General features: G+C 53.3%; 2 protein-coding genes across 3 annotated transcripts; both read left to right on the forward strand.

The window, feature by feature from the left end:
• The first annotated feature begins 116 nt into the window (after positions 1–116).
• Positions 117–4,768, forward strand: INTS5 (integrator complex subunit 5). The gene is made up of 2 exons (XM_046015096.1): positions 117–247; positions 1,560–4,768. The coding sequence occupies exons 1-2, from the start codon at positions 168–170 to the stop codon at positions 4,537–4,539; spliced, it is 3,060 nt and encodes a 1,019-aa protein (XP_045871052.1). The 5' UTR covers positions 117–167; the 3' UTR covers positions 4,540–4,768.
• A 162-nt stretch (positions 4,769–4,930) lies between these two features.
• GANAB (glucosidase II alpha subunit) lies at positions 4,931–20,798 on the forward strand. Of its 2 annotated transcripts, XM_046015094.1 has the most exons (25): positions 4,931–5,012; positions 7,646–7,750; positions 7,893–8,001; positions 8,247–8,374; positions 11,420–11,599; positions 12,070–12,135; positions 12,940–13,009; positions 13,178–13,265; positions 13,354–13,450; positions 13,910–14,090; positions 14,702–14,855; positions 15,068–15,303; positions 15,386–15,512; positions 15,619–15,698; positions 16,155–16,298; positions 16,394–16,490; positions 16,816–16,917; positions 17,081–17,324; positions 18,491–18,555; positions 18,748–18,824; positions 18,933–19,007; positions 19,179–19,292; positions 19,415–19,527; positions 19,698–19,798; positions 19,939–20,798. In XM_046015094.1, exons 1-25 carry the CDS (start codon positions 4,975–4,977, stop codon positions 20,046–20,048), a joined length of 2,901 nt encoding a protein of 966 aa, XP_045871050.1. In that variant the 5' UTR covers positions 4,931–4,974; the 3' UTR covers positions 20,049–20,798. The 2 variants fall into 2 exon arrangements, with proteins under 2 accessions (XP_045871050.1, XP_045871051.1); XM_046015095.1 differs by lacking the exon at positions 12,070–12,135.
• Positions 20,799–21,706: the final 908 nt, after the last annotated feature.

A 21,706-nucleotide genomic window follows, 5' to 3' on the forward strand; every position in this document is an offset into this window, starting at 1 on the left:
GCTCTGGGGTCCGAACGTGTCCGGAACCAATGTAGGAGGGTCGCGGACGTCGCCGGACGGGTTTTCCTGAGAAGCCTGGTCGGTGGTTCCTTTCGGGTTTCCCGTCAGCGCGCATGCGCTGCCTGCGCTTCGCCGCTCCCGCCTCGGGCTCGGGCTAGGGCTCCGGGATGTCCGCGTTGTGCGACCCTCCCGGGGCCCCAGGGCCTCCCGGGCCTGCCCCGGCCACCCACGGTCCCGCGCCGCTCAGGTAGTCAGAGCCCCTGGCATCTTCCCCCATCGCGCGGCCCTGCGCCGATCCCCAGCCTTCTCGGCAGAAACCCGGATCCTACCTCGAGAACTCGCGTCAGGGTTCTCAGAGATTCCTGGTCGGGTCTTCCCAGAACTCAGGGACTGCCTCACCAAAACTCTGGGCTCCAGTGCCCGCACTCCTAAGACCTTGGTCTTGCCTCCTCCTAAACCCCAACGCTTAGGTACCCCAGATCCCGGCCTTGTTCTCCCAAGAGTTGGGGGTATCAGAACTCTTGGGAACCGAGCTGCCCTACCCCCTTTAGACCCGAGAGAACCCAGGGTCCCCTGACTTCATGGAGACTCCCTGGAAACCCAGGCCCAGAAACCCACAAAATGCTTCCCTCTAGCCTTTGCCTTGCCCTCCAACTAAGCTACTCTCCCTCACCTTAGGGTGGTTTGTTTATTTGCGTATTTATTTAAGGAATGAGGGCGCAGTTGGAGCCCTGTCAGCCCTTAGAGGATGCGGTCTCCTTTGGCAGAAAAGGCAGTAAGAGGAAGGGGACTTGCCTCTTCCCATAACACTGGTTTCTGAACGCCTAAGACTGAAGCCATATGTTTTGGGAGGGGAAGGGCTGAAAAGCAGGCATTACGTTGTCTGTATCCTGAGACATTGTGATTCCTAGGCACACTGAGGATGCCTGGAAGGTGGTTGTTGATGTGGAGTTCAAGTGGTGGGTGGTTAGGAGGCTTGCAGAATATGGGAAGAAACAGGTACTAGGAAGCCTTAATTAGGGACAAGTTTGAGCTTAGGATTTTCTTTAAGAGCTTGTGTTTTGGGGGGCGCAGTCCAGCTGTTTTTAAAGCAGATGTTATAGCCACACAATATATATTTACTCAATTCAGCGTATACTTAACGGAGTACTTCCCATATACCAGGCGCCTCAATTGAAAGGTATTCCGTGTTGAAGAGCACAGAAATGTTTACTACCCTTTTGGAGTTTATAATCTGATCTCTTAACCTGGGTTTTCTTATCTGTAAAGTGGGATCATACTTTATTGGGGCTGTTGTCTGGATTGGAATAATACACCTGAAGCTCCTAAGAGAGTACTTTACATGAGTTACCTAACATTGATATTGTTATCGAAAGAAAAGTATTTATTCGGTGATGACTGTGAACTTGATACAGTGCTTAAGTGCTTCATGTACGTTATCTTATGAAGGAGGTACAGTTATCCCTCTTTTACGTGGAAAGAAACCAAAGCTCACGGGGGAATGTAATGTGCCTGACATCTCGCAGCACTCTAAGTCTGCTTCTCTTGCTTCCTTCCAGTGCTCAAGAGCTGTCCCAGGAAATCAAGGCTTTTCTGACTGGCGTGGACCCTATTCTGGGCCACCAACTCTCGGCCCGGGAACATGCTCGCTGTGGTCTCCTCCTGCTCCGCTCTTTGCCACCTGCTCGGGCTGCTGTGCTTGACCACTTGCGAGGAGTCTTTGATGAGAGTGTCCGGGCCCACCTGGCTGCCCTGGACGAAAGCCCTGTGGCTGGGCCCCCTCACCTCCGTCCACCCCCACCCTCCCATGTCCCCGCTGGGGGACCTGGTCTAGAAGATGTGGTGCAGGAAGTACAGCAGGTGCTGTCTGAGTTTATCCGGGCCAACCCGAAGGCTTGGGCACCTGTGATTAGTGCATGGTCCATCGACCTCATGGGGCAGCTGAGCAGCACATACTCAGGCCAGCACCAGCGCGTGCCCCATGCCACTGGCTCTCTCAACGAATTGCTGCAGCTGTGGATGGGCTGTCGGGCCACCCGCACATTAATGGACATCTATGTTCAGTGTCTCTCAGCTCTCATTGGTAGTTGCCCAGATGCCTGCGTGGATGCCTTGCTGGATACCTCTGTCCAGCATTCCCCACACTTCGACTGGGTTGTGGCCCATATTGGCTCCTCTTTTCCTGGCACTATCATCTCCCGAGTCCTCTCCTGTGGCCTTAAGGATTTCTGTGTTCACGGTGGGGCTGGAGGTGGAGCTGGTGGCAGTGGCGGCAGCTGCTCTCAGACCCCCTCTATAGACCCGTTCCCTGCATCTCCTGCTCTCCCTGGGGAGAAACGGGTGCCCAAGATTGCCTCAGTTGTAGGCATCCTCGGGCACCTGGCCTCCCGCCACGGAGACAGCATCCGACGGGAGCTTCTGCGAATGTTCCATGATAGCCTGGCAGGGGGGTCTGGGGGCCGGAGTGGTGACCCGTCCCTTCAGGCCACAGTTCCTTTCCTGCTGCAGCTGGCGGTCATGTCACCAGCTTTGCTGGGCACCGTCTCCGGAGAGCTGGTGGACTGCCTTAAGCCCCCAGCGGTGCTGAGTCAGCTGCAGCAACACCTGCAGGGGTTCCCCCGAGAGGAGCTGGACAACATGCTGAATCTGGCTGTGCACCTGGTGAGCCAGGCCTCGGGGGCAGGCGCCTACCGCCTCTTGCAGTTTCTCGTGGACACAGCTATGCCCGCTTCAGTCATTACTACCCAGGGCCTGGCTGTGCCGGACACTGTACGTGAGGCCTGTGACCGGCTGATCCAGCTGCTGCTGCTGCACCTGCAAAAACTGGTTCATCACCGGGGAGGGTCTCCTGGGGAAGGGGTGCTGGGCCCGCCCCCACCCCCCCGCCCTGTGCCCTTTCTAGATGCGCTGAGAAACCACGTTGGAGAGCTGTGTGGAGAGACGTTACGATTGGAGCGGAAGCGCTTTCTCTGGCAACACCAGCTCCTCGGCCTGCTCTCTGTCTATACTCGGCCTAGCTGTGGACCTGAGGCCTTGGGCCATCTCCTGAGCCGGGCCCGAAGCCCTGAAGAGTTGAGTCTGGCCACCCAGTTATATGCAGGGCTGGTGGTCAGTCTCTCTGGCCTCCTGCCTCTGGCTTTCCGAAGCTGCCTGGCTCGGGTCCACGCAGGGACTCTGCAGCCTCCCTTCACTGCCCGGTTCCTGCGGAACTTGGCACTGCTAGTGGGGTGGGAGGAGCAGGGTGGTGAGGGCCCTGCAGCCCTAGGGGCCCGGTTTGGGGAGTCTGCATCAGCCCACTTGTCTGACCTGGCTCCTCTCCTGCTACATCCTGAGGAGGAAGTAGCTGAAGCTGCTGCTTCCCTGCTGGCCATTTGTCCCTTTCCTCAAGAAGCCCTGTCCCCCTCCCAACTCCTGGGGCTGGTGAGAGCTGGAGTACATCGCTTCTTTGCCTCTCTGAGGCTGCATGGCCCCCCAGGTGTGGCATCGGCCTCTCAGCTTCTTACCCGCCTCTCTCAGACCTCCCCAGCTGGGCTCAAGGCTGTGTTGCAGCTGCTCGTTGAGGGAGCCTTACATCGGGGCAACGCAGAACTGTTTGGAGGGGAAGTGGATAGGGACAATGAGACTCTTTCGATTGTCTCCGCTCCTTTGGCCTCGGCCTCCCTGTTGGACACAAACCGGCGGCACACTGCAGCTGTGCCAGGGCCTGGAGGGATTTGGTCAGTTTTCCATGCTGGAGTCATAGGTCGTGGCCTAAAGCCACCCAAGTTTGTCCAGTCGCGCGATCAGCAGGAAGTGAGCTATAACACCCAGAGCCTCCTCAGCCTCCTGGTGCACTGCTGCAGTGCCCCTGGGGGTACTGAATGTGGGGGCTGCTGGGGGGCTCCCACCCTGAGCCCAGAGGCAGCTAAAGCGGTGGCAGTGACCTTGGTGGAGAGCGTGTGTCCTGATGCAGCTGGTGCTGAGCTGGCCTGGCCCCCTGAGGAGCATGCCAGGGCCACAGTGGAGCGGGATCTCCGCATTGGCCGACGCTTTCGGGAACAGCCCCTGCTGTTTGAGCTGTTGAAGCTAGTAGCCGCTGCTCCCCCAGCCCTGTGCTACTGCTCCGTGCTCCTGCGGGGGCTACTAGCTGCCCTTCTGGGTCACTGGGAAGCCTCTCGCCACCCTGATACAGCTCACTCTCCCTGGCACCTGGAGGCATCCTGCACCCTGGTAGCTGTCATGGCAGAGGGAAGCCTCCTGCCACCAGCCCTGGGTAATATGCATGAGGTATTCAGCCAGCTGGCACCTTTTGAAGTGCGTCTGCTGCTGCTCAGTGTCTGGGGCTTTCTCCGGGAGCATGGACCATTGCCCCAGAAGTTCATCTTCCAGTCAGAGCGTGGCCGCTTCATCCGGGACTTCTCCAGGGAGGGTGGCGGTGAGGGTGGACCCCATCTTGCTGTGCTGCACAGTGTCCTCCACCGCAACATTGACCGCCTGGGCCTTTTTTCTGGCCGTTTTCAGGCACCTTCACCGTCCGCTCTCCTTCGGCAGGGGACATAGCCTTTCCCAAGCTTCCGAAGCCAAGGGAAGTTGAGCTGTGAGAGGGATAGGGGGCTAAGGTGCTGCAGAAAGGTGGAGGTTTCTCTTCTAAAACCCTAGCCTAAAGAGCGCTGTCACTTTTTTCCTCCCTCACCTTTTTTTCTAAATAAAATTTGCGGAGTTGAGAAAAGCAGAGTCCAGTGCCTCTGTCTGATGCTTAGAGCTGGTAAAGTCGGACAGCGCCTGGCTCTGGACAATCCCGCCCCCGCCCTCAAGCCACGCCCTTGGACCCGCCTGATGCGGGCGTTTATTGTGCGCGCTCTGCCAATGGGACAGCCGCCCGGCCGCTTTCTGGTCGGGCCAATCAGAAGGCCGGAAGGGGCGGGCACTAAGGTACGTGGCTCAACGCGCGTGGGGGGGGAGAGGCTCGGGGTCAAGGAGCAAACCGGGCACAAGATGGCGGCAGTAGCGGCAGTGGCGGCGCGTAGGAGGCGGTGAGGAGCCCGGAACCCGGGGACACGCCCGGGACGCCCCCAGGCCCCCCAAACCCCATATCTCTCCTTCCTGTGTGTCCTCCTGAGACTCTGTTACCCCCCCCCCCGGCCTCGTGAGCACCTTTTGTCCCTCTGGAGGTGGCCTCAGTCTCTCCTGGTTTCCTCGCGGTAGATCCGCGCGGCGCTAGGGGCCCTTGCTTCTGGGGCTCTCAGCTGCAGCCCGACGGCTCATGAGGGCCGCAACCGTTCGCTCTTTTTGGCCTTGGCCGCTCTCAGCCTCCCCCCTCCCTTGGCGGCTCGCGGCGGTTAACGCTGCCGCCTCCTTCCTGCAGTGTGCGGGGCCATCGGGGCGGGGACTAGACGCGGCGGGGCCTCCGGGAACGCAGCCCACTGTCCTTCGGGCCCCTCATCCGGGAAACACCGCGGACTGCTGTCCCGCCTGCACTACCCTTCTTGCCCTACGCGTCCCCCACCCCAACCCCAGAGCCCCGGACCCTGCCCTGCCCTTGTCTTCACGTGGACACCAACCCTGGCTTGTTCGGTGTTCACGGTCTCTGGGCACGGCTGGGGCAGGATCCCGTAAGTTCACGGTCTCTCTGGATGATGGTGCTCAAACACAACATGGCAATCGAATGTTTTGGTCTGCGCTCTCGAGTTTCTATTACCGAAAAAAAAAACCGGTTCGAAACAATCACCAACGCCACAAAGCGTTTACCTGGACATAACGGATGTACTGGGGTGGGAGAGGCATGTCCTGTGACCAGCAGTGAAAAAAAAAGATTGGACTGTAAACTCAACTCGCTTAAGTCTGTGATCTGAAACAATAAACGGGTGCACCTTACCCTGCGGCTCATTCCTGACTTTGGCTTGTGACCACCTCTTGCTCTGGGGCGTTCGAGGCATTCCTGAGTTCCTAGGGCCTTCCAACGGGTCACTTCTGAAAGATCTTTTAGAAATCCTAACCTCATTGGCATTTCTCCCAAGCCCATTGCATCGATTGTGTAACTAGAACTCCAGAGGGTATTTAACTCACTGTACTTCTGATTAGTGCCGCTTTGGGCAGGTGGACATGGGGTCAGTGGTGCAGGGTGCCTGCACAGTCACTCCTCAGGACCTGGGCCACAAGCTTAGCTGTTGAGTTTTCTGGTAGCATTTCTTCTTTTGATTCTAATTATACCTGCTTGACCTATCAAAAGACAGTGCCTGGTGTTCTCACTTTTCTGTGTGTCCTCATTGCTTTTCACATTCTTCTGGAGCTGGAGGGCTATGTTCTGCCCTCTCCTTTCTGGTGATTTTCCTTACCTTTAGCTATCAAACAGATTGAGGCTAATGCTGGATACAATGTATATATAGCCTTTAGTTACCTTGTTAACAATTTGCAAAGTTTTAAGACTTTAAGAGAAGCCTGTGTTTGTTTTCTCTTCCTATTTGGGACACTTTCTTAAGAGTGTGCTCCTGGACCACCCACATCTATCGCTGGAAAAGCATGTTTGAAATGCAGATTTGGCCCGGGGATTTGGGACTCTCCATTTACTAAACACTGCAGCTCATTCTTAACAGTGAAGTTTGAGGACCTCTGTTTAGGATTTACTGAGAATGGATGAACATGCCTTTCAAACTAACTTGCTTATTAAATAGGCCAATGAGTCCTTTGTCTGTCATTTGATAGGACGTTAGGGGAAGTGACAGTTTGTGGTAACCTTGGGGTAATGGTCCTCAATGAGGCAGGCCCTGCTGGTAGGTGGTGTGCTGTATTGTGTATCATGAAGTACTCGGGCCCCGGAGTCAGGCAGAGCTGAGTTCGATCCCAGTTTCACCCCTTATTAGCAGTTTAGTGTTGGATGGATTATTGAACCTTTTATGCTTCAATTTGGGTAAAACTCCAACCCTACATTCACCAAGTAAACAACGAAGGAAATGAAAAAGAGGTAGTGTGTATCAAGAAGTAGTTTTGAAGGATGGTCACCCATTAGTGTTTGAGGAGATTTTAAAAACTGATGCCCAGGCCCTGTTTGTGTCAGTTCCATCAGAATCTCTGGGATGAGACTGATACTTTTGAAAACTTCAGGGAGAGTTGAAAACCGAGGATATAGGCAGTTAGTCAGGTCCTTGGGGATATGTTAGGATTCAGTACATGTGGCTATGGTTACCCAGTAGTGGTGCAGGATGCCTAGGGTGCTAGGGATATTGGGACTCCAGGTATTGTGACCACAGGCCAGCTGAGGATACATCTTTAACTTTTCCACTGTAGCTCCACCTAATGCCTTGCCCGTGGAAAGGCATGGCTGGCTTTGTTTCTCTGTTCCTCACATGGTGCCACCACTTCCCCTGGGACTGGCTGTTAGTGCTCCTTTCCTCTGCGGAGCTGATGTAACCAGAGTCAATACCAGGGCCTCTGAAGGCCAAAGATCCTGTGTCCACTTCCTCTGCCTTTTGAAGGGAAGGTGTGAGCGAGCCAACTCCTCAGGCCTGACACTTCACCCCATGTCCACGCTGCCTTCTCTTCTATTTAACCCGACTCCTTACAGTTCTCCCCCTTTAGGGTTGTGATGGGAAGGGGCCTTTCCCTGTGAAGGTGGGGCCTTTTCTGACCTCTCTGCTGATTGTTCCCTCTTTGTCTTTTTCCTCCTTAGGTCTGGGGCCGGTTTGGTACTTGCTTGTTTAGGGGTCTGCCTGGGAGTTACCCTTGCTGTGGATAGAAGCAACTTTAAGACCTGTGAAGAGAGTTCCTTCTGCAAGTATGATATTTCTTGGAGAGTGGGGTGGAAAATAGGGTACTGTGGGAGGTGCTGTGGCAGATGGGGGGTAGCCTGGGGACACTGCAGGTGGTAGAGGGACCAAGGAACATTGGGGACCCTTCCTTCCCATTTCACTTGGCAGGAGGCAACGAAGCATACGGCCAGGCCTTTCTCCGTACCGAGCCTTGCTGGACTCTCTACAGCTTGGTCCCGATGCCCTCACAGTCCGTCTCATCAACGAGGTCACCAAGGTCAGGGAAGAAAAGGAGGAGTCTGTTGGGGGTGGGGAAATGCTTGCTAAGGGGTAATTTGGCAAAGGTGAACCTATAGCCAGTATCCTGTCCCAGCCATCTTGGGATTTTGTGAGGAATTCGGATCTCAGGTCCCTTAGGTGAGGGGCTAGAAGGAGGAGACCCCCTCAGGAGGGAGTGGGTTCAGAGGGCATTCTGTGGTGTAGCCCTCTCCCTTCTCCAGATCCAAACCTCCTCCCCCACAGGCAGTGCTGGTGCTGGAGCTCCAGGGGCTTCAAAAGAACATGACCCGGATAAGGATTGATGAGCTGGAGCCCCGGCGGCCCCGATACCGGGTGCCAGATGTATTGGTGGCCGACCCCCCCACATCTCGGTAAATTTTTCTTGAGAAACCTATGCATTTCCACGGTCCTTTTCTCCTTCCCGATGAATCTTTATTTGGCTGATTTTTTTTTTCCCCCCACTTTGGGATCGCAGCTCTTTAGTATCCTTGTCACTCTCCTAACCTTGCTCCGTTTCTCCCTCTGTTTCATGCATTTTCTCTTCTGCCCTTTTTCTTCTTTCATTGTGCAGACAGATACTGCTTCCAGCTCTGTGCCAGGCCTGGGCTAGGGGCTGGCGATGCAAAAGTAAATAAACAAGGCCGCAGATCTTACCCTCCAGCGTCAGTGTCTGTGTGGTTGGTTCCTCCTGTCCTTTCCCTTCCCCTTACTTCTCTTTTTCTTTCTTTTTCTTCACATAGTCATGACACGGGTCCTCAAATTCTTGAGTCATGACGCAGTGTCATGATGAGTATTCCATGCATGGGGTTGTCTCTCTCGCTCTTTTAAGTTTATTTATTTATTTATTTTTTAGTAAACTCTGCACCTGACGTGGGGCTCAAACCCAACAGCCCCGAGGTCAAGAGTCGCATGCTCTGCCAGCTGAGCCAGCCCAGGGCCCCGTGCATGGCTCTATTAAGTATTTAATTTAGAATATGATATGATAAGCCTTCTGCCCTGTATACCTTTTACCCAACCCAGTCATATACTTCTCACTATTCGGTGGCACTGACCGCTCCCAGAGGTGATTGTTATTCTAAAGTTTATCATTCACTTGTCTTACTTATTTTTTTTTTAAAGATTTTATTTATTTATTTGACAAAGATCCAAAGTAGGCAGAGAGGCAGGCAGAGAGAGAGAGGGAAGCAGGCTCTACACTGAGCAGAGAGCCTGATGCAGGGCTCGATCCCAGGGCCTCTGGGATCATGACCCGAGCCAAAGGCAGAGGCTTTAACCCACTGAGCCACCCAGGTGCCCCGCAGTTGTCTTATTTTTACAGCTGTATCATGTATATGTATATGAGAACATATATACACAAACATTTGCATTTATGTGCCTAAATCATGAACTACATAGGCGTGCTTGATTTTGAGTGTTACAGGGCAAGTGTCCTAGTGAATGTGGGCTTCTGGATTTTCCGTGTTGGTTTTTTTTTTTTTATAAGGTTTTTTTTTTGTTTTTTTTTGTTTTTTGTTTTTTTTTTGTTTGTTTGTTTTTAAAGATTTTATTTATTTATTTGACAGAGAGAGATCACAAGTAGACAGAGAGGCAGACAGAGAGAGAGAGAGGGAAGCAGGCTCCCTGCTGAGCAGAGAGCCTGATGCAGGACTCGATCCCAGGACCCTGAGATCATGACCTGAGCTGAAGGCAGCGGCTTAACCTACTGAGCCACCCAGGCGCCCCCGTGTGTTTTTTTTTTTTTTTTTTTTTTTTATTTATTTATTTGACAGAGATAGATCACGAGTAGGCAGAGAGGCAGGCAGAGAGAGATGGGTCATCATCATGACCCAAGCTGAAAGCAGAGGCTTAACCCACTGAGCCACCCAGGCGCCCCTGGAATTTCCATTTTTGATGTAACTTTATATAACTGTTGCATGTAGCTTTACAAATTCATTTTTAGTGGTGTATATATTCATATGGTGCTCCATGGTGTTAGCATTTTCTAAGTTACGTTATTTTTATTTCTACATTATTTTTATTTTTACTTTTTGTATATAATCAAGCATTTTAAATTTAATTTTAGTATAATTTTTAATTATTTATTTATTTACTTATTTTTAAAGATATTTGTTTATTTGACAGAGATAGATCGCAAGTAGGCAGAGAGACAGGCGGGGGGTGGAGGAGCAGGCTCCCTGCTGAGCAGAGAGCCCGATGTGGGGCTCAATCGATCCCAGGACCCTGAGATCATGACCCGAGCCAAAGGCAGAGGATTAACCCACTGAGCCACCCAGGTGCCTCTGTATAATTTTTTAAAAGATTTTATTTAGGGGTGCCTGGGTGGCTCAGTGGGTTAAAGCCTCTGCCTTTGGCGCAGGTCATGATCCCAGGGTCCTGGGATCGAGCCCCACATCGGGCTCTCTGCTCAGCAGGGAGCCTGCTTCCTCCTCTCTCTCTCTCTGCCTGCTTCTTTGCCTACTTGTGATCTCTGTCTGTCAAATAAATAAATAAAATCTTAAAAAAAAAAAGATTATTTGACAGAAAGAGAGAGGACAAGCAGGGGCAGCTGTAGGCACAGGGAGAGGGAGAAGCAGGCTCCCCGCTGAGCAGGGAGCCTGATGTGGGGCTCAGTCCCAGGACCTAGGGATCATGACCTGAGCCAGAGGCAGATGCTTAACTGACTGAGCCACCCAGGTACCACTCTAAGTTGTGTTTAAATAATTTTTCTCTATTTCAAGGTCATAAAAATATTTATATTTTTTTCTAAATATCTTACTTTAGGGATGCCTGGCTGGCTCAGTCTGTAGAACGTGTGACTCTTGTTCTCAGGGTCATGGGTTTGAGCCCCATGTTGGGTGTAGAGATTACTTAAAAAGGAAAAACAAGGGGTGCCTGGGTGGCTCAGTGGGTTAAGGCCTCTGTCTTTGGCTCAGGTCCTGGTCTCAGGGTCATGAGATCGAGCCCCGCATCAGGCTCTCTGCTCAGCAGGGAGCCTGCTTCCTCCGTTCTCTCTGTCTGCCTCTCTGCATACTTGGGGTCTCTGTCTGTCACATAAATAAATAAAATCTTTAAAAAAAAGTTAAAATCTTACTTTAAAATGTTAAGTCATCTGTCTGGAGTAGTTACTTATATCTGGTATGAGGTAGGAATTTGGTACCCCTTTTTTCCTAATCAAAATTTATTTTTCTGACTTCTCTATTGAATAGTCCTCCTTTCCTCACCCAACTGCCATGCTACCTCTGTTAGATTTCGAAGTTCTAAGTATGCTTGGGTCCACTGCCAGGCTCTTCTTTGTTCCTTTGGTGAATCTGTCTGCCCCTGGCACTGTCCCCACACCAACTATAGCTCTTAGCAGTCCCCCTCCCCACCGTCTGAAAGTGTCATCACTACTCTTGGCTCTTTGTGCTTCTTTTTATCCCTTTCGATCTCTTTGCCAGGCTTTCTGTCTCTGGCCGTGATGAAAACAGTGTGGAGCTCACCGTGGCTGAGGGACCCTATAAAATCATCTTGACAGCACGGCCATTTCGCCTGGACCTGTTAGAGGACCGCAGTCTTCTGCTTAGTGTCAATGCCCGAGGACTCTTGGAATTTGAGCATCAGAGGGCCCCCAGGGTCCCGTGAGTACAGGGGTTGGGACTGGAGAGGACCTAGTAGGCCCCAGGGGTGTGGTGGATTTGGCACTGGGTCCCTGGGAGGAGACAGGGTGGCAGGACCACCAGGTAGGGGCTGGGGCTGGGGCTGGGAGAAGCTGCCATCAGGGAGGGTAGGAAGCAGACCCAGGTCGCGGTTTTCTCCGTTTCCTGTACAGACCAGGAGGCAAGTCACTTTTGTCCCTGAGCTGTACCCTGGGCACCTCCTCTGGGAGGCCTGCCTGGGTCTGCCTTTCCCTCTTCCCCTTTTCACACCATCACATTTCCCAGGTTTATTTTCTTCCTTTTTGTTTTGTTTTGTTTTTTGTTTTGTTTCTTTTCTGCCCCATCCCCCCGTCTCTGGAAGTTTGTCGACTGAAACTCACTTTTATGTTTCTGTTTTTGTGTTGGTTTTGTGCCTCCTTTTCCCCTTCCCTACCCATTTCCTTCTGCCCCAGTTTCTCGGATAAAGTTAGTCTCACGCTCGGTAGCATTTGGGATAAGATCAAGAACCTTTTCTCTAGGTAAATTCCTGGCCACTGGTACTGTATCTGTTCCTCTGCCCTTACCCACCCTTCACTCTGGCCCCCAGGGGAAGGTGCCCCAGACCTTTCTATACCTTGCCCTTCACTCACCCTTCTTTCTCCAGATACGTGGTATCTGGTCCCTGGTGCCCTGGCTGGGAGCCCCCTGGGAGAAGGAAGATGAAATGCTGGAAGTCCTTAAGGAATGTAGGGAGCTTCTTGATTTGTAATGGAGTGAAGAGATGCTGCCCAATGCTGGGGTTTCTGGCTCTTAGTGGGGGTGCACTGAGGCTCTAGGTGGAACTGCTTGCCAGCTGCCCTTGAAAACATTCTTCGGCAGAACCTCTTGTTTGAGTCCCTGCATATATCTGTAGAGGCTTGACCGTGGTATGACCCACTTGCCTTTGTAAAACCCTGGTGTCCGGCCAAGAGGCTGAGGTCCAGTGAGAGTCATTGGGGCCAGGTTCTCTCAGAGGCTGCAGAGCCTGCACTGCCATTCCACGTCCAGGCGCTTGAACCATCCTGCCTGTCTCTTCTGGAATGCAGGCAGAGCCTGGGGATTGAGTCCTGTGTGTGGCAGGCCCCTCCTGGTGGCATTAATCATTTCCCTTTCTCATTTCTCTCCCCATCCTTTGCATATTGATCTGCTCACTGGGGTCCCTTGCCAGGCTTTAACATTCAGTCCCTTCCTCCAATGCCTTCGTACCTTTGGACCCTTGGCTCTCTATTCCCTTACCCCTCCTTCCACTAGCCCCTCGTCCCTGCCCCCTCTGGATTGGAGCAGACAGCTCTCCTACCTTCCAGGCAAGGATCAAAAGACCCAGCTGAGGGCGGTGGGGCCCAGCCGGAGGAAGCACCTGGGGATGGTGACAAGGCAAGTCAGTGGGCTGGGTTGTTGGGCACAGGGCTGGCTGGGAGGTTGGAGGGGAAAGGCCCACAGGAAACTTGAGCTCAGTCTCCCCATTGGGGATGGGATTTAGAAGAGGGCGGGGGAAGAGAGAGCTAGTGTGTGATTGGAGGTGCTCTGCTTTCCTCCTCACAGCCAGAGGAGACCCAGGGGAAGGCAGAGAAAGATGAGCCAGGAGCCTGGGAGGAGACATTCAAAACTCACTCTGACAGCAAGCCATATGGTGAGGGACTGGGAGAGCCTTGGGCAGGGATGCAAGGACTCCTTGTCAAACAGAAGCTCTGGAGCCCATCTTTTGGCTTTCCTTCCAGGCCCCACGTCTGTGGGTTTAGACTTCTCTCTGCCAGGCATGGAGCATGTGTATGGGATCCCTGAACATGCAGACAACCTGAGGTTAAAGGTCACTGAGTGAGTCCCATGGTGACATCGAAAAATGGGGGCGGGAAAGAAGGGTTGGGCGTTAGGGCTATGGAGTGGTATCCATGCAGTTTGGATGCTCCAGACAAGCATGGATCACTTCCTGTGGCCAGATCACCTTTGGTGATCAGAAAATTCTCCTTTGAGGGGTGCCTGGGTGGCTCAGTTAGTTAAGCGTCTGCCTTCGGCTTAGGTCGTGATCCCGGCATCCTGGGATCGAGCCCCACATCGGGCTTGCTGCTCGGTAGGGACTCTGCTTCTCTCTTTTCCTTTGCCCCTCCCCACTGTTTATGCACACTCTCCCTCAGAAATAAAATCTTAAATAAAGAAAAATTCTTGTTTCAGAAGAGTTTGAGAAAGGGTGGGGGGTCAGTTCTTATCACTCTGTATCTGTGGGGTGGAGGTTGTGGGTGCCACAGCCTAGGGCCAGTCCTGTCTGTCTGCCTGCAGGGGTGGGGAGCCATATCGCCTCTACAATTTGGATGTATTCCAGTATGAGCTCTACAACCCCATGGCCCTGTATGGGTCTGTGCCTGTGCTCCTGGCACACAGCCCTCATCGGGACCTGGGCATCTTCTGGCTCAATGCCGCGGAGACCTGGGTTGACATATCGTCCAACACCGCAGGGAAGGTGAGCACGCAGGCGGGGAGCAGTAAGAGAGCAGCACGTGTTCAGGCCTGAGACAGTGGGTGTGCTAGGGGAATTTACTTGGAAGAGGCTGGCGGGAGGCTCCTGGGGATCCCTGTTTAGGGACTGGGTGGGAGAAGGGGCCCTGAGCCTTGGGAGCAGCATTTGAGTTCCCTGGCCCTTCCCAGAAAACACACGCTGGAAGGAGAAGGTATTGCTCCTTCTGTGTTTATTGTCAGTGCGTTTGTTAGTGACCATACGTCATGTACTAGACACTCTGGGAGGTGCTGGGGATATATTGCTGTTGGGGTAGGAAATGTTCTCGCTCTCAGGGTGGAAGACAGATGTCACACAGGTGAGAAGGCGGGGTGAGTTCCGCAGTGGTAAGTGTTGACGAGGAGGTGCAGAGGTCACGTAGTGGGGACCGGGACAGTGCTGTTTTAGCTGGCGTGGTCCAGAAAAGCCTCCCTGAGGAGATGATATCTAATCTCAGCCCAGCGTGACTCCTTAGGACCCTGCTGTGTGAGGACTCTGAAGAGAACACTGCTGCTTTGTCTCTGGGTCAGGGACGAAGAGGGTGGGTGTCAGATCTGTGTGTCTGGTCCCCTCTGTAGACCCTGTTTGGGAAGATGCTAGACTACCTGCAAGGCTCCGGGGAGACCCCGCAGACAGATGTCCGCTGGATGTCAGAGAGCGGCATCATTGATGTCTTCCTGCTGCTCGGGCCCTCTGCCTTTGATGTGTTCCGGCAGTATGCCAGTCTCACAGGTACGTGCGTCCCCTCCCTGCCAGCCCGCAGCCTCCTCTGCTGGCCCTGTCTTCTTGAGAGGATGACTCCACTTTCAAAAGTTCTATGCTTCAGCCTACTTACTAGCCCAGTACCCTTCACTCCCTCTCTTCATCGACAAGCCTCCCTTCCTTTCTGGGTGTTCCAGTGGCCCAGGTTGGGCCTGACCCCACTGTGACCCCCGTGCCTGCAGGGACCCAGGCATTGCCCCCGCTCTTCTCCCTCGGCTACCACCAGAGCCGCTGGAACTACCGGGATGAGGCCGATGTGCTGGAAGTCGATCAGGGCTTCGATGATCACAACCTGCCCTGCGATGTCATCTGGCTGGACATCGAGCATGCGGATGGCAAGCGGTACTTCACCTGGGACCCCAGCCGTTTCCCCCAACCCCTTACCATGCTGGAACACTTGGCCTCCAAGAGGCGGAAGGTAAGAGGGCTGTGGCCATGCTCGGTCTCCTCAGGCCCAGCAGCCCTGGAGAGCTCTGAGCATCCCTGTTCCTTGCCTGCAGCTGGTGGCCATTGTGGACCCCCATATCAAGGTGGATTCTGGCTACCGTGTACATGAAGAGTTGCAGAGCCGGGGTCTGTATGTTAAAACCCGGGATGGCTCTGACTACGAGGGCTGGTGCTGGCCAGGTAGGTGGGCCCAGAATTGAGGGAGAGGCTGTTGGGAGATCAGGAAGGTAGGATGGCCGCCATTGTGCCCCGTGGAGGTTGACGGCCACCCTGAAACTTGTCCTAGGTGCCGCTGGTTATCCTGATTTTACCAATCCTACGATGAGGGCCTGGTGGGCCAACATGTTCAGCTTTGACAACTATGAGGTACGGCAGCCTCTCTTCTACCCGCATCTGTCATCCCCACCCCACCTCCCTGAGGCCGTCAGTCTCTGCCGGCCAGCCCTGCTCTGGTTGGTTCTCTGTTTGTTTTGTGTTTTTTTAAAGATGTATTTATTAGAGAGAGTGTGTGTGGGAGTTGGGGGTTGGGGAAGGGACAGAGAGAGAAGGAAAGAAGCAGACTCCCCGCTGAGGTCAGAGCCTAACACCTGACCTGACCCCCACCACCCTGAGATCGTGACCTGAGCCAATACCAAGAGTTGGTGCTTAACTGACTGAGCCCCCCAGGCGCCCCTGGCTGCTTGTATTTTTCAGGAGGCCTTCTTGCTCCTTGTAGGACGCTGAGAAATACTTTTTTGGATTCCTAGGTGTGCTCTGCTCTCACAGTTTGTCTTTTTCCTCTTCTCTGTCCTTCTGTCCCCATTTTCTGCCTCGTGAACCTAGGGCTCAGCTCCCAACCTCTATGTCTGGAATGACATGAACGAACCATCTGTGTTCAATGGTCCTGAGGTTACCATGCTTAAGGATGCCCAGCATTATGGGGGCTGGGAGCACCGAGACATCCATAACATCTATGGCTTCTACGTGGTAAGAGACCGAGCAAGGAGAGCCTGAGGGCTGGGGAATGCACATGACAGCAGGCTTTTACTCCTCACCATCCCTCCTCTCCTGTCTTCATCCAGCACATGGCAACGGCAGACGGGCTGGTGCTGCGCTCTGGTGGCCTGGAGCGCCCCTTTGTCCTAAGCAGGGCTTTCTTTGCGGGCTCCCAGCGCTTTGGTAAGATTTGGAGAATAGAGCTGTGACAGAGGGGGTGTGAAGGGCAGATCGGAAGAGTGATGCACCAAGGCCTGCTTCTCTGAGAAATCTGTCCATGCGGCTGTCCTCTGAGAGCAGCTGGCTGCTCCCCGCCCCTGTACCTGCGCACTTTAAGGGGATCCAGGGAGGCGGAGGTCCAGTCCCCTTTCAAGTGCTGTTGTGAATTCTGCCATCTTGGGCAGGGCCCTAGGGGCCCTAGAACAGAGGTGGCAGGTCAGAGGAGTCGGCTGTAGGAAAAGCAGAACTCCCCGCTGCTTGCAACCTCCATCTCCCTTGTCTTCCTTAGGAGCTGTGTGGACTGGGGACAACACTGCTGAGTGGGACCATTTGAAGATCTCTATTCCTATGTGTCTCAGCTTGGGGCTGGTGGGACTTTCCTTCTGTGGAGGTGAGAGGGGGCGGAACTGGGGGTCTTGGTTTGGTGGGAGCCAGCTAGAGGGCACAGGATCCAGGCGTGAACAGAGAGAGCTGAGAGTCTAGGCTGGGGCCTGGGGGAGCTCCTTAGGTAGCAGCCCTCTTTTCCAACCTGTTTCCTCCCTCCCCTCTCCCAGCGGATGTGGGCGGTTTCTTCAAAAATCCAGAACCAGAGCTGCTTGTGCGCTGGTACCAGATGGGTGCCTACCAGCCATTCTTCCGGGCACACGCACACTTGGACACTGGGCGGCGAGAGCCCTGGCTCTTACCAGCTCAGTACCATGACATCGTCCGAGATGCCTTGGGCCAGCGATACTCCTTGCTGCCCTTCTGGTACACCCTCTTCTATCAGGCCCATCGTGAAGGCATTCCTATCATGAGGTGAGGAAGTTAGCTGCGTCTGTGTAGAGTGGGCTGAGGTGGCTGAGGGACAGTGGGGACTGGGCTCCATCTCTGGGCCTCTTTTACCACTCACCAGGGCCTTGTAAAGGAAGGAGATTCTAGTTTCAAGGTCAAGAGTAAGAAGAGACTAATGGGGATGAGTGGCAGTAAACACTGCTGCCGGGCATCATCACTATCCCCAGCACCTGAAACAGGGCTGACAAGTATCCTTCCATCCTTAGGAGTAAAACAGACATGTACACAGATATGCAAATAAGAAAACTGCCAATAGTGATAGGCTTTTTGAATAGGGTGATGGAATTTGGTTCTACAAATAGCCTTTTTAAGAAGAAGGACATGTGAGCGGCACCTGGGTGGCTCGTTGGGTTAGGTGTCTGACTCTTGATCTCAGCTCAGGTCTTGATCTCAGGGTCATGTCGGGCTCCACGCTGGGTGTGGGGCCTTCTTAAAAAAAAGGGGTAGGGGAAGGGCATGGGAGGTGAGGTCTGACTAATGAGGTAGATGGACTTTTGTGATCTGGCGGAGGAAAATCCCAGCACAGGAGACTTCAGGTGCAGACATTCTAAAGTGGAAATGAGTTTGTTGTGTTCCAGGGATAGAAAGACCAGTGTGACTCAGGGTAAGGAACCAGAGGGAGAGGTAAGACATGACGTAGGAGATGAAAATTCGATGTGATCCAGGATGATGCAGTGGCCACTGCCGTGTGGAATAGTTTCAGGAGCGGGCAGGGGAGGAGGAGGCAAGGAGATGGGTGAGGAAGTTCAATGACCAAGGGCAGGTTGCATAGCTGAGGCCTGCGGAAACAGTTGGGCTGTCTGGCTGCAAGCTCCTGGCTTGTACCCTGTGCCATTCTTTTTTTTCTTTTTTAAGATTTTATTTATTTATTTGACAGGGATCACAAGTAGGCAGTGAAGCAGGCAGAGAGAAAGGAGGAAGCAGGCCCCCTGCTGAACAAAAAGCCCCATGTGGGGCTTGATCCCAGGACCCTGGGATCATGACCTGAGCCGAAGGCAGAGGCTTTAACCCACTGAGCCACACAGGCACCCCCCCCCCGTGCCATTCTTAATCTCCAGTTCCTGGGGTAGCATCTTTGACCTCTGCCAAGACAGCAGGTGTCTTCCCTTCTTGTCTTGCTTCCTTCCTAGGCCCCTGTGGGTGCATTATCCTCAGGATGTGACCACCTTCAGTATAGATGATCAGTTCCTGCTTGGTGAGAAATGGAGGGGACCGTTGCTGGTGGGTTGGGATAGGGCTGAGAAGAAGTAAGCCCCTGTGGGAGAGGTCTGTGGGTCCCCAGGAGGGAGGAGTGAGTGAAGCCGGTGGCGCAAGACAGCAGGTGTTTTGGTGCTCCCTACCTGGGAACTGGTCCCCTCAGTTCACAGCGGATTCTGGTGTGTTTTAGGGGATGCATTATTGGTTCACCCTGTATCAGACTCCGGGGCTCATGGCGTGCAGGTGTATCTGCCTGGCCAAGGGGAGGTGAGTTAAGGAAGAAAGGGCGTGGTGGGGAAAGGTGGTGAAGGGCAAGGAGAGTCAATAGAATGGGGGCCCTTTGCAGTGACCTAGTATGTCTTCTGCCATCCGCAGGTGTGGTATGACATTCAGAGCTACCAGAAGCATTATGGTCCCCAGACCCTGTACCTACCTGTAACCCTGAGCAGTGTGAGTATGCTTGGCCCAGCTGCCAGCTCCGTCTGCCTGTCAGTTTCCAGAAGGGGAGAGTGTGTGCTTTGGGGTCCGGTACCTAAGTGGGCACAGACGGGCAAGAGCAAAAGACACTGCTGGGCCCAAGACTGGACGGTGGGGCAGCTTCTTCCCCTGCCCTCGCCCTAGATCCCCGTGTTCCAGCGTGGAGGGACAATTATCCCTCGGTGGATGCGAGTGCGGCGCTCTTCTGACTGCATGAAGGATGACCCTATCACCCTTTTCGTTGCTCTCAGTCCCCAGGTGAGTGCGTGGGCCGGGATCCCCTCCGCCCTCTGCCTGCCTCCCTGGGATTCAGTCCCCGGGGGAGTGCTCCTCCTTCCCCCTTGGGCTCAGGCTCCTTGCCTATCCCATTTCCCGCTCAGGGTACAGCCCAAGGAGAGCTCTTTCTAGATGATGGGCACACATTCAATTATCAGACTCGCCAGGAGTTCCTGCTGCGTCGGTTCTCATTCTCTGGCAACAGCCTGGTCTCCAGGTAATGAAGCGCTCATTCATCCGTGGTAGCCTCGGGGATGCTCACAGTGCCCCGTGCTTTTTTCTTGCATATGAGCTTTTTTCTTGCATATGATCCTGCTCTCGTGTCTCATCCTTCCTTTGGCTCTGACGTCTTTCTCCCTGACTGGCATCTGTTTTTGTTCCCTCTAGCTCAGCAGACCCCAAAGGCCACTTTGAGACACCAATCTGGATTGAGCGAGTGGTGATAATAGGGGCCGGAAAGCCAGCAGCCGTGGTACTCCAGACCAAAGGTGAGGGGTGAGACTAGCCCCCAGGGTGGGGAAAGAGGGGAAGTAGGGGCAGGGCTGGGGACACCTTGCCTGTAGGAAAATAGCTGCTGTGCCATAGCTGTTGCTGTGACCATGGAACGCTTTCTTTTTTCTCCCACCAGGATCTCCTGAAAGCCGCCTGTCCTTCCAGCATGACCCTGAGACCTCGGTGTTGGTCCTGCGCAAGCCTGGCGTCAACGTGGCATCCGACTGGAGTATTCACCTGCGATAATGCAAGGGCTGTTGGGGGGTGGGAGGGGCGCAGTGGTGATGAGAGTTCTTATTCCTTCTGCCTTGGAGTTTGACCCTCCCCAGACTTCACCTTTCTTATCTGAAGACTCAGATTCTGCCAATATCTGGGCAGGATGAGAAGCTGTCCCTGGGCTCTGAATTCCTCCTGTGACCTCCTGACCTCTGCCACCCTGCTGACGACAAGTCTCGCATCACCTCCCAACAGTCTGTTGCTCTAACTGGAGCACATTCACCTGTGAAGACCTGGGGACCATGAGGCCCGTGCTTTCCCTTCTTTTTCCTTTCTTTTGGGGGCCCTGAGTCTCCTCTAGACCCTCTTCATTCATACCTCTTGGTGGTGTTGATGCCATTTCTTGGAAAAACAGGAGGGCAGTGAGCTTTAGGGTTCCTTTTCTCCTTCTTCTTCCCTTCCCACCAAACTGCTTTCCCGCCTTTTATTTCTTTCTCCCGCTTCTTCTCTGTCAGCCCTCCCCTTTTTAAAATGCCCCACTGATACACTGGGACCACCCCTTACCTGATAAGGGATGAATGGATCAAAGGAGTGAGGTTGCTGGAGAACATCCTCTTCCCTGTGGCCCCAACCTTTCCTCTCCCTGATTGCTTTTAGAGCTGCTGCAGTTCTGAGGGGGGCAGTTCTATCCCCCCGTCCCTTGGGGGAAAGAAGTTTCCACTCTTCTTAAGAGGGGATGGGCATTAAACTTCTTTTGCCCCCTTTATGTCCCCTTGGGGGGCATTCAAGATGGAGAAATTGGTTGTGGTTTCATCGAATCACGGTCACCTGTATTTATTGCTGGGAGAAGACTGAGGGTGGGGGGAGATGATCATGTGTGCCCAGGGTTGGCCTGAAGCCCTGGGTGGGGGGTGGGGGAGGACTAACTAGGGGACAAGGGGGAATATTTGTGGCAATTTTTTTTACTTCCTCTTGGCCCCCAGCTGTGACAGGTTTTGATAAAAGGAGAAACAATAAAAAGATAAACCATAAATAACTGTTGCTGTCTGGATTCTGGTTCTGGCCTGAACCACAGATCCTTAGAAGCCTGAGGGCCTGACCTTTTCATCTAACTTCAGCATGAGCCTCATCAGTTCAGCAAAATGAATGAGTGCAAGTCTTCCTCAATTTGCTAGATGCCAGTATTTTCATAGAGGAGTCCAGCAAGCTCATCAGATTGTAGCAGGCCTAGTTAATAGTGGTGACCAGAGCTGATGGGGTCCTTCAATAGAAACAGCTTTACAGTCATGTTCTCATGCAAAAGGCTGCTTTTCCTTAGCATCCCTTTTTAATGAAAAAAGTCTCCATTGTTTCAGGACAGGAAATAAATGTCTCCATTTTGGAGACTACCAGTTTTGGAGATTTATTTTACCAGAAACAAGGTTGTGGGGTTTCTTTTTTTAGGGAAAATGACAGCTCAGGAAGGCTCATGCCTATGAGTAGTTAAGGGATGTGTTCATGCAGTTCTCAGTTCAAATACTGCCAGTTTCCTGGGAGGTAGTGCATGCCTTGGCACCCCGCTCCCAACCCCCCCATACACCGTAACCCCTATTGTCAACTGTGTAGGAAACATGCAATAGAGGGAACTAGAGATTTTGGAGACCGGTATCTAGAAGGGACATAGAAAACTGCTTAGTGACAATTCGTAG

This window comes from Meles meles, chromosome 8, assembly GCF_922984935.1.
Source record: "Meles meles chromosome 8, mMelMel3.1 paternal haplotype, whole genome shotgun sequence".
NCBI classification, from domain to species: Eukaryota; Metazoa; Chordata; class Mammalia; order Carnivora; family Mustelidae; genus Meles; species Meles meles.